The 12378-nt window shown below is 42.0% G+C and overlaps 1 protein-coding gene across 4 annotated transcripts in view; it reads right to left on the bottom strand.

Moving 5' to 3' along the window:
* camsap1b (calmodulin regulated spectrin-associated protein 1b) overlaps nt 1–12378 on the bottom strand; it is a 29847-nt gene that overhangs the window by 15998 nt on the left and 1471 nt on the right. For 3 of the 4 annotated variants that reach the window (XM_062542798.1, XM_062542799.1, XM_062542795.1), the window contains exons 2-4: nt 12010–12167; nt 5715–5977; nt 529–690 (exon numbers count right to left, since the gene is read on the bottom strand). In XM_062542798.1, coding sequence (XP_062398782.1) covers nt 529–690; nt 5715–5977; nt 12010–12166 — 582 coding nt within the window. In that variant the 5' untranslated portion in view covers nt 12167. Of the gene's footprint in view, nt 1–528; nt 691–5714; nt 5978–12009; nt 12191–12378 lie in introns of all 4 variants that reach the window. The other variant, XM_062542797.1, reaches the window with a different exon arrangement.

Consider the following 12378-nt stretch of genomic DNA (forward strand, 5'->3'; position numbering starts at 1 on the left):
TCAGCACTAATTCCACTTAAGCATTCCAGCAGGGGAATAGTGGGTGGCATTGGAATGTTTTTCAGCGTCTGGGTATTCTGTTAAAAAGCCGAACTGGGCACCGCATCGGTGAAGTACTCAATAACTTCCCCAACTGTACCACTTGAAATATCTGAAAATGATGTCTGGAACAGTGATATTTCAACAGAAGAATCCCAAAACATCTTGCCTTGTATGCCGCCGGACATCCTAACTTCACCTCAGATATTAAGCTTGACCTTGGCGTTGTAAAACCACTCCCATTAAGTAGAGTGCTAATAGGATTGGTCTTGGTGGTGAACACTGTTATGCAACATGTGGCTCAACACTGGAGAGAATGGGTTTGAAATCCCATCTACCCTCTCCTTGATGGTGCCGTAGCAGGTTAAGAAAGTCCACGTAAGCCCAGATGTATTTGCACTGCTAAGTACCATGTTATTATGAACTACCAATCCTAAAAGACAGTCAACCATGGGCACCAGCAGCAGTCTAAGGTCCTTTGCTGCTCACCTTGTTGATCCAGAAGACCATGGCATCCTCGAGGTCAAAGGGCAGCTCCTTGGAGGCACTGAAGGTGGAGAAGCGCTTCACACAGGCCACCACCCGCTCGATGCTGATCATCTCCACAGTGTAGGCCATCATGAGGGCGTCGATCATCGGGATATGGGAACTCTGGAACAGGCACCAAAACAGAGACGCATGTGTGATCAGTTTCACATTAATCTACTGAGGAGATTTCAAAAGCAAACACCTTCAGACAAGTAAACCGAGAGCAATTAGTGGACTAAGAGGCTCAAATCCAGTCATTTACTTGTGGAGGAAGGTGTGATGACCAAGAGGTGTGTACACACACACACAGGCGCACACACACAGGAATACAAACACCATCATACTTTCAATCTATGCTTGCACTTGGGGAATCTCTGCTGCCATCTTCTCGGGTATTCCAAATAGTAAAAATAGCTTGGTATAAATAGCCATGGCTGTAGGTGAGCCTCGTGAAATATAAATGTGTAATGTGCACAATACAGACATGGTGAGGGAGACGGAGGAGGAGGTCAGGAAAGAAAAGTTAAATGCAATCCAACCCTGCGGGTCCTTTTCATACAGTACATCAAGGAGTGAGCTTTAGCCTGGTGTAACTAGATCAAAATGCACTTTTTGAGTTAAATCCGACAAAACCACACCCCGTTAGGCTGTTTCCCCACCATTGCATCCGCCACTACATGGCATCATCGACCACTATGCCTTAGGGATTGCTATACGTCTCACTTCCCAACCAACAGTGCAACCTGAGACATATGGCTTTTCACAAACCCTGTTGGCAGTTAGACCACAACCTTGTGGAATAATATTAGAAATTCTTGTCTCTCAAGTTTTAATTAATTAATATTTGTTTGGATTACTTCTCTTATTTGTATCGTCTCATGTAGTGCTTGCACTTCTGCCGTTGTTGCAAATTTCAAACAAATATGCAGTCACACTCTCCACCTCTTCTGGTCACAGATTGGAGGGTTCCTCAAAAGGTTCCATCAACTCATCTTGTGAAGAGCACCATTCCCAGGGACTATAATAGCAGCAAGGACTGAGCTGGAGAAGTAGGCACATGTATGTGCTCCTTATTACATTCAGCACAACTGAAGGCATTTTACATGCAACTCGGGCAGCAACAATTAATCAATTAGTTGTCGACTGTTGAATTAATTGCCAACTACTTTGGTTATCAATTTGTGTCATTTTTCAGTAAGCTACTTCCAAATTCTCTGATTCTCAGCTTCACTATCTCTTCTATGAAACTAAATATCTGCAGTTTATAAGGCAAATAAGGGATGAGGGCATACTCTTAGGAAACACTAAGCAATTAATTGAGAAAATAACTGACTGATTAATCAACTATGAAAACAACCGTTCTCTGCAGCCCTATTTGCAATCTACAGTATGTGAGTTGCTGCATCTCTGTAGATTTTGTCAATTACACAACATGCTGATTTTGTCAATTATCTGCAATGCTGACAAGAGCTTATCGTAGGTAGGCATTCATTCTTTTTCCCAATTTGTTCATTTAATCTCACTAACGACAGTGTGGGAAGAGCCAGGAGGTACAGTAAAGTTAAGGGGAGTTTTCACAACTGGACACTAATGAGATTCCGCAAACAGTGGGAGAGGCTTTCACCTTCCAAAGACAACAAGCACAGAGGTCCAATAAGACATTTTTTGTCTGAATTAAGACTCGACTCAAAGACTCCATCAACATTTTAGCTAACCAGTCCAAGTTCAAAATATGGATGCAAATGTTTGACGTGAGTATGTTGTCTCTTGCTGTACAGGACTATTACCAGTATATACCTACACTTTTCTAAAGTTGTCTCTTGCTGTACAGGACTATTATATACCTTCACTTTTCTAAAGTCAAAATGCCCCACCCCTGTAAACACCCCTGAATTTAGAAGCGTCAATTGTTGAATTAACAAAGACTCCACCCAAACCAGTTCATTCAAGTTCTGAAAGCCTCTGAAACTCTTTGAGGCTTAATTCTGTTGTGGCACCATTCCCAGAACGTAAAGTCTGTCATCTGATCTAATGTCACATGGGCTCTACAAGTACACAAATGCACACATACATGTGAACATGATCTCGTATGTACATGAACTTCCTAAGACACTGCATACATATTTTTGTCAAAGACCAGCAATCACAATAAAAGGGGTAGACAATGAACAGCATCAGCCATTTCTTAAGAGAACCAACTTATTTCTAAAAGACAGATGTACACTTCAGCAGCAGGTCATCCATTAGACCTCTTTCATGCCATCAAGCACAAGAGGCACAATCAAACATGGGCTCCAAACAGCAAGCAGGCTAGTATCTTGGCAGTTCTCCTGGCCTCATTTCATTCACAAATGCATGCTGTGTTTGCAAACAAAAACATCAGTACACAGGTGCATCAGAGATAGAAATTGGCACAAGCCAAATTCTGGTGAAATATTGTATTGATCTGCAAGTATTGAGTGGATGGTGATATTTCTGTCAACTGGATGGTGAATTTTACTATCCAGTATTTGTCAGTGACTCTAAAATGTAAACATCTACTAAAGTTAATTTTGACCTCTGAGATAGGTGCACTGAACATGGTCATTGACCTAGTCTGCATGCAATACCATAATAATAACAACTCACAGCTAACATCAAAGCACTGTGCAATAGCAGGGCAGGGGGATTTCTCAAGAGCACGCAGGGCTTGTTGTGACTGTGAAAAGTGCTGCTGCAGCAGATACAGTAGCAGTCTCACATGCTGGAGCTGCAGCCTGATCAGCTTGAGACCAGCGATTAAGTAGGCAGCCTTTGGACATCACATGGCAGCAGGCGAGCAGAAAGCCTGAGTGAAAGCAGGACATGCTGGAGCTGCAGCCTGCAACTGGGATGGGCATTGCAGCCATCCAATAACTGATCGATGCCCATGGCCTAAAAAAACCCTAAGAGCTGCACAGAGGAGGGGGGGGATTGACCATACTGTGATCTGAAACTGACAGAAAATAGCAAAATGAACTTAAAAATCAAGCAGAAAGTAGATTTTCAGGCCAAATCTGAAAGCCTTGTCTGTCTGTGTCATGAAAATAAAATAGGATGGCGAATACCGTGTCATTACCATGTATCGTAGGTGAAAACTTTTGCACTACACTGATGCACAACTTACCTGACTCGCCTGAAGATCTGTTTTAAATGTGCCTTAAGTCTATAGGTTACCTGACCTAACAATGCAAACACTTTATAATGAAAAATTTCACAATCACTATAAAAACTGTATCTTCTAAACTTCTATGAATGAAATAACAAAACAACACACTGTACTCTGAAAAGGAAATTCATGTCGTTACCGCAGATCTTATCGGTCACTGAAAACTGCCTCATCCAGATTCAACGATATTTGCATCTCAAAAGGTTAAATTACACGGAAGCTGGCAGAGCTCTCCACACTGAACACGTTCAGTTCAACTCTGTTACACATGCCAACCCTGCCTACTAGTCCCTCTTCATTCATTCCTGATGCCTGTGAATTCTCACACATACAGTAGTGTGTGTGTGCATCAAAATTCAACCGATGCAAGATTTAAAAGTTTTCAGTGCAAGTGAAATTGTGGAAAAGTTTGTGTTTTGTTCAAAGCGGTCACCATATTCGTGTGCATCAGGGTCCAATAAGCAGCAATAGAAGCATATGTCAAAGAAAAGGTAACTTAAACTAATAGTCAAGGTTTTCTTTTTCTTAACAAGTCTGGTTAACACTTGGCCAATACAACATTCGCACTGGACTGGATCATCTAACAGCAAAGGTTAGCCTAAATACTTTGCATGTATGAAATCTCTGTAAGCTCTTTTCAGGTTAACAGCAAAGGTTAGCTTTTAAATACTTTGCATATGAAATCTGTGAGCTCTTTTCAAGCTAACAGCAAAGGATAGCCTAAATACTTTGCATATATGAAATCTCTGTGAGCTCTTGACACAGTATCTGTGGACATCACTCGAGACATTAGAGGCAAAGGGCACACTGGGTAGCAGAGGTGGCACCCATCCCACTTTGTCCCCACCCACCACTTTTGGCCTGGGATGTCCATATGGAGTCCCAGATGGCAAGCCATCTAGAAACGATAAATATTTATGGGTCTACTCCAGAGATTTGAAATCCAAACACGTCAACATTTGCAGAGCTAAGCAGATACGTTATCACATTTATGGCATCATATATGAAGCCCACACTGGCATAACCCCCTCCATGCAAACCTTTCTGTGGAAAATACCCTTCATGTTTATATCTGAATCTCAGAGGCCAAGGTTGCCACGTGCTGCCAGTGCCACTCTTCCCTTTTCTTTATATACTCATATCGACTCAGACAAAACATAAGCTTCATATTGGCCTCCGATGTCTATTGTTTTTACAACGATTCGGAGAAACAACCAGGAAACACTAAAAGTTGAAGTTGCAATCATCCAACTCCGGGCCCCAAAAACTTCACGAGTCCTATCAACTCTCAAACTCATCCTTTCAGCCAATAAGATTTCTTTCTCGTAGATTGGTATAACTGAACCTGGAATTCAGTCTAGGTGGTTCAACAAGGCTGGCTTATAAAAAAGCCACATGATCTTTTAAGCTGATTTGACATTTAAACAATAGCTTTAAATGGATGTTCTAAAACATGAATGAGAGAACAAAAGGTGGCAACCCTGTATCGTATGCTATTTTGAATTCATAAAGGCAATTAATGTGCATCAACAAAAGCATCCCTATTGTTTCTCTGTGTTTCCCTTGCGAACGTAGAATGTGACATTTCAGTGCGGTAATCATCTTCGATAATGTGGTCCAACTGGTTCAATAAGTAGGTGATCTCCAGTGTAAATGACCCGCTTTACACTTTTTGCACAACAGGAATGCAGACTTTCACTTTATATGTCACTTGGCAGACTTGGTGTCTGTCACACCCTCTATGTTTTTCCACTCCTCCCTCTAATTTTCTTTCTCTTTCTCTGTTATGTTCAATAACAGCAATAACAACAACAAAAAAGAATGCAATGCAAAAGGGGAAGCAAGTGAAGTTGGTGCTGTATATGTGGACAAAATATTGCAATAAAGTAGTAGTAAAAAAAAAAAAAGCAAGACCAGCACGCTGTGGCACCCAGGACTTTGTGGGTTGGTTCAAGCTCACCATTTTGATGGGCATGCAGCCGAGGTCCGACTCTGTGACCGGCGTGTCGTCGCTCTCCATCACGTAGATGCCCTTGCGCGAGAGCGCCTGGATGACGGACAGGTGCGACTGCAGCGAGGCCACCTGGTCGCCCTTGAGGATGAGGCCGCAGACGCGGCAGTAGAGCTCGCAGGAGAGCAGCAGGCGGATCACGGGCGGCTTGATGTGCTCCTGCTCGTACTGGTCTGTGTAGAAGGGGTCTCGCAGGTCCTCTGGGATATTGTCTGGAGAGAAGGGGGAGAGGACAGTTGATCATCCCAAAAGTTGGAGTTCTTGTGCGATTAAACATCTTAATATACATCTTGTGACCGTAAGCAACAGCATCCAGAGGTGGAAAAATCCAGTTTCAGAAAGTAAAAGTCCTACCACATATCTGTGTCAACATTTTAAACCAGCTGATTCTAATTAGCACTCTTCGACTAGGTAGAGCAGCTACTTAATGAGATCACTGTGCACAGGTAGAACCAATACATGATCGGACTTTTACTCTCTGAAGCTGGAGTTTTCCACCTCTGACAGCATATCACATGTCACTGTAGTGGGTCCACTTCTGCTACACATTTCCTGATTAAAAACCAGAATCACACCCCTCTCTATCACAAAAGAAAAGAAAAACTGTGTGAAAAGCTAAAATACACCCCCCACACAAATATTACGAGCGTATTATCCCAGACAGACATTTGCATCAGTAGCCTGGGGCTCCTGATTGTTAATCACACCTTCCAAAGCTGCACTCAACCCAGTGAGTCAGGGGGCACGGCCTGTCAGCTCTGACAAATCAGCTTACAGTGTGCAGGAGACAAACAACGAAGCGTCAAAGTCTCATGGTGATGGTGTGTTGCAGGAGGGGGGGTAGCATACGCCGGTGTTGTGAGGTGCAAAGACTTGGCTTGGCTGAGGCTGGACTGGAGTCCATTTCACTCCCCTGTGCATGTGTGTGTGAGAGAGACAGAGATGGCCAGCTTACTAACAGGAAGGTGGGACATTTTCCCCGCAGGGGGAGTGGACTGACTGGGCAGGGTTCCACAAAGGGATGGGCTAGCAGACACAGACACAACACACACACACTCACACACTAAACTGCAGAGATCTTTCCACCGGGTGTCAATCAGCTGAATCATGGAAAAACACTACTCAGTCAAGGCGTTCTTGTCTGAGCTAGCGCATCACAACATGCCCAAACACCTGCTTCCTACATGGGGCTGATCTTTAAATGAATGGGTCGGATTCAGATGTTACACTACTCTCATAAACACTAAAGTAACAAAAGCCAAAGTATCAGTTAAATATCTTGAAGATCTCAGAGAGTCAAATTTGAAACTGATATTCACTAACAGAACAGGTTCTTAGGAAAGTAAAACAACAGCATCAGATTTAATGGTCATGCAAAACCCAAAAGAAAACAATACAAAGGAATAGCTGTCCATCCTTTAGCAGATAAGTAATCAAATCAGCTTGCTGGACATCCCGCAAGGCAGCCTCTGATTTAGCATTCTCAAATGGATTAAAATGAAGGCTTCCCTTCTAAATGAGTGCAAATACGAATTGCCCAGAGATGATACAGGGTGGTGCCAATATGCCCGATTTAATTCAGCAACGATGAAAGCAAGTCCTTTTAGGTCCTTCTAACTAAAATTTTAAATTAGGCCAGTACTATGGTCATTCCAATTGTCAATAAGGAATTCCAATTCCTTATTGACAATGACCATATAGACAAAAATAAGTTACAAATCTTCAGCATTCTCCATTGAAAAAAAAAAAAGTACAATGGGCCTAAATATACAAATTCCTTGTGCAAGTGAAAATTCCCACCATACATCTCATCTGTCTGGAGGGCTTGGAGCCTCATGCATAGCCTGAGCTTAAGCTTTATTTACTACTCTGTCGTTTGCAGCCATAATGCGGGTCATAATCCGTTAAAAGGCCTTTGTTGAGGGCAAATTGGCCCGTCACACACAATAGGTACAGACAGTAGGACGGACAGGGGTCAAGGGAAGCAGGGCAGCTCTTGAGAAATGCAGAGAGCCTTGGATAATTTGCCCTCCACAATGGCCAATTATTGTCTGTATGAGAGCACAGCTTTCACATGCGACATCTTGGAAATCCGAGGGTAAAGGCCTACTTTAAAGTTTGATTTGGAAGATGTTCACCAAATCATGTTGGTTATTTGGGTAACTTGTGATCGACTCACAGAGCTGCACGACATATGAAACAGTACCTTTGTGTTCAGACTGCTGAATATTGGCATACTTGTTTGCAAGTGGTGTGAAAATTCTCACTGATTTCACCAAACAGCAGCATCTTCAGGATCTTTTCATTCTAACAGTCAAAACAAGATTATCCTGCAACTGTACGTAGCTCAACTACACATTTCTGTCATGTACTGCCCACAAAGTGCACAGCCATGACATGAGCATTTCCAATTAAATATTCATTAGACACACAACTGGTGGATTAAAATTAGGTCACTGGTCTCACACATGACAGGTTCTTGCAGCCAGTGATGACAGACTGAGCCGTGAGTCTCACAAGGGGGTATACCAGGAAACAATGCAGGGGCCTCCACCGCCAGCCAGAGCTTGAGATGAAGAGACGTGGTGCCAACACAGCAACACTGTGTGGAAATTAGGCTACATCAAGATCACTGGAGGCATGGTGTTCTGGAGAAAATGTGTGGTGATCTGTTGAAGGATAGGTCTGGCCTTGAAATTCAGACTCAAACCAAACAAACGTAGGCTTGTCCGACTTCATTTGAGATTGAACAACAGATTTAAACCTTAATACGGACCACCCATAAGGATTTAATTGCACTAGAAAGCTCACGGATATACGAAGAGAATACTTAAGAGTCACAAGCCTAGTAGTTGATTCTATTTTGGTACTCTAGTACCAATTCCTCTTCAGTATGAACATGATTCCAAGCTCCTGTTGAAAAACCTCTCAATAATTTGACGCTTCCATATTCTCTGTGTGTGGGCCAAGGCATTGCTCCAAAACGTTTGTTTGATCCCTGTGATACCATTTTGGGAAAGTTCTGTAATGCTAGGCGTAATATAAAAAGAAATTCCCTGAAAAGAAATCTAGATGCCATCTTTTTAGCTTCCTAAGTTCTAAGCTCAGAATGTCAAACACAAGGCCTCAAAAAGGCTTTCATTGTCTATACACCAAATTCTCTTTTACACTCATTATTACGCAATGCTACTAGATCATAAAAATAGATCACCAAGGTATGAAATACAGCCGTAGCAGTTTTCTAATGTTTATGACAACAAAACATAAGACTACACCTCAGTGTTTAACTTGGCAACCTAGCCTATAGCATCAACACAGTCACCGAACCCCCAATACAAGAGCAAGAGCAGATAAGTGCAGTTTTCCCTGCCTCCAAAGTATAGCCAAATAAAACCCAGATTGATGAACATGACATGGTCACCATCAAGGACTATTACCATGTCAAAAAAAAACATTAGCACTTATATTCAAAGCATACAATACCAATCTTACACAAGCTTTTTGACTGTCTGGAAGTCCTCTAGTTCTTTCAAGTTTCAACTTAGTATTATTCATACTAGTGCCACCTTTACCTTAGTTCAAGTCCGATTCAGACCTAAACAAACAGACAGCTGTGTGATTTTGCAAAAACAACAAAACAGACCAGCCAAAAAGAGAGATTAAAAGGATTTCACTAACGTTTACAGAGTCCAATTACTTCCCTCTGAGTGAAGGAGCAATCCCAACTCTGATAGGAGCCAAGGAGGAATTCAGCCTGCACTTTCATGCCTCCCTGCCAAATTCAGAGCTTTCCCAATCAATGTCCAACACTGCCACTGGAGAACATCAATATCCTGAGGGCCAGAGCCCATGTGGATGAACTTGTTGTTTCCAGGACAAATGGGTCAAATATTGCTCCCACATTGAAAGTCTGGAATAAACCCACTGTGAAAGTGTACTTCCAGATGTCGGTGAAGGATCACCTACCAATGAGAAGTTGTCATATCCACCCTATGATCAGCACTCATATTCAGCTATCACCCTATGATCAGCACTCATATTCAGCTATCACCCCATAATCAGCCATCATATTCAGCCATCATTACACAGAGAAACTGATGGCCTAATGACATTTACAAAACGCACAAACTCCTTGTAGTACTAAAACATAGCTTACCATTTCCGATTCAATACGGAAAAAAGCATTTACAAAATGACTACTGTAAATGTCAATAATTGCTTGCAAAAGTAAAGGTGGTAAGTCTCATCAGTGTTCTCCGGTTTATTTTCTTTGATTTAATGGTTTACTGTCCAACCGCTGTGAAGCACCTGATTGCGCAGCCTGAACTGGATGACGTGTGGAGTTTCCGACTTTAACTACACATAGCATGCTGCAGGTCACCATCCTGATACAACCTAACCCAAGCAAATGACCTTTTCCTTTCTCAAGAAATGTTCTTGGAGCGGGCCCAGGATTCTAGAGTGACTGAAAGTCAGTTACAGATTAGACCTAAATGTGATAGAGGTTCTACTGATTAGTCTAACGCTACCACATTTAGCTCAAAAAGAACCTTGGAATTTGATTAATGACAATCAGATACACCAAAAACGAAAGGCTACAAAGGGCAACGATGCTTAATCAAAGAGACTACGATGCATGCTATTCTAAAGAATTACTGATGTCACATACCAACAGGTAACGGTGTTGCAATTTCTATTCCTTTAAGGGGGAAGCTGTATGATTGTCTGATATATCTTACACAATGGCAACAGGCTAATGAAAGAAACAAACAACCTTTAACCCACTGCTAAGATAGTCATGATCATTGATCATTGTGATCAACCACTTTAAATGATTCATTACACCATGGACCACACAGTGGGAAACAATCATTTTTCAATCACATTCACAGCACCTAATAATCTGACAAAGCCAAATCTTATCATCAAAAATGACCACATACTGTTGGACCACATACTGTAGTAGTTTAGATTTAGTAACCAAAGTTGAGCAACAGAGTTAAACACTCCAGCATCCAAAAGCCAATTCCCTGCCTAGTGTTTTTGTGGAAAACCTTCTTGCTGCACAAGTAGTTGTATGTACAGTAATACACAGTAAACAGATGAGGATTTCCACTACCTGAACCTAGAACTACCCAACTCTGAAGAACACTTGAACTTGACACAGTAGTTAGGATACTTTCCTTCATCAGCACAATGACTACTAAGCATACCTTTCTTACTTGAAATAAAATGGGCTGATATCAGTCCTGCAGTGCGGGTCCAGTTTTGTTTCTGAGCAATTAATTTGCACAACCAGATGGCTGACATTACATAATTGTTTATACTAGCTGAAGGTTACAATTCAATCCAACCCACAGTTTATATTTATTAGGTTTGAATGAAACTGTAAATGAACCTAAGAATCATGATGTTTACCTTAAAACATTCAGTGTGGCCTATATGAAATATTCAGAAGAACTAAGAAAGATCAACAAGCAGTCTGCATTTCAGAAATTTCAATCATTTCAGTATGAGCTTCATGGCTGCAGTACAACAGAGTGATTCTTAGTCAATGAAACTGGCAATTGCAGAATGAATGAGCACCATGTTCCACTTCAGTGGCACATGCATGGAGGAAATGACAAGGTCTTGAGGACCATCTCCAAATAATGGTTCATGACGATGCACTATACATCTATGCATTCGCATAAGTCTGCAGTGACGTCAGTCCATCCCACTTCCTGTTGTGTTGTTTTACGATAACAGTGGATTAATGCACTCAGAGCTGTGTTAAGGTAGTGCACAATAATTGCTGACTGTCAGTCTGTGGAGTTGGGAAGCCCACATTTCCTGCTACAGCCAGCATTTGATTCTGCCAGCCAAGCAAACGGAACAAATGGTGTTGATCCTCATGCACAAACCCAGGCTCAGTGAACGCAGCCTCCAACATTCCCACCCCTGCTACATATGACATGCTTGCTTGTTTGCATGTGTTAAAATAAAGAAATCTTCCAAGGCATGCTAAATAACTGACATGACTTTGTAAAACAACACTTTGAGATCCCTCAAAATACTATGTATTAACATTAAACACTATTCAAAGTAAGGCACCACTGCAGCAATTGCTTGTTTATGAGTGGTATACTCCAGTGTCTCCCTCTGGAAAATGAGACAAATGGGTGCCGAGATGAGCATGTAGCATGTAGCCTTTGCCTGTTAGCCAAAAGGGCATAGAAGATATTTAAAAATATGTGCAACTTACCAATGCCGTAGGCTTTGGCGAATAACCATCGAAGGTTTGCAGCTATTTTTGCTCTTGCGGAGTCGTACATTTCCAGAGGAACCACCTCCGTCACCTCCCCAGTTAGATCCATTTTTCTTCTAGCGCTGTCCCCGCCAGCACCCAAATCCATATCCATCCTGCAAAGACTCAGCGGTTTTATCTAAGGCAAATGTTAGCGAAATCACATTGTAAACATTTCTTTTCACTCCCAACTGCATACCCATGCAAGACAAGTTGAGTAACTGCTTAAGCCAATTAAAAGTAACTGGTTAGGTAGGACAAGCTGTCCTTTATGCAAACCGAGCAACTGACGTTTATCCAAAACGTTGACGTTAGCTAAACGTTGGC

The sequence above is a fragment of the Sardina pilchardus genome, chromosome 8 (genome assembly GCF_963854185.1).
Source record: "Sardina pilchardus chromosome 8, fSarPil1.1, whole genome shotgun sequence".
Taxonomy (NCBI): domain Eukaryota; kingdom Metazoa; phylum Chordata; class Actinopteri; order Clupeiformes; family Clupeidae; genus Sardina; species Sardina pilchardus.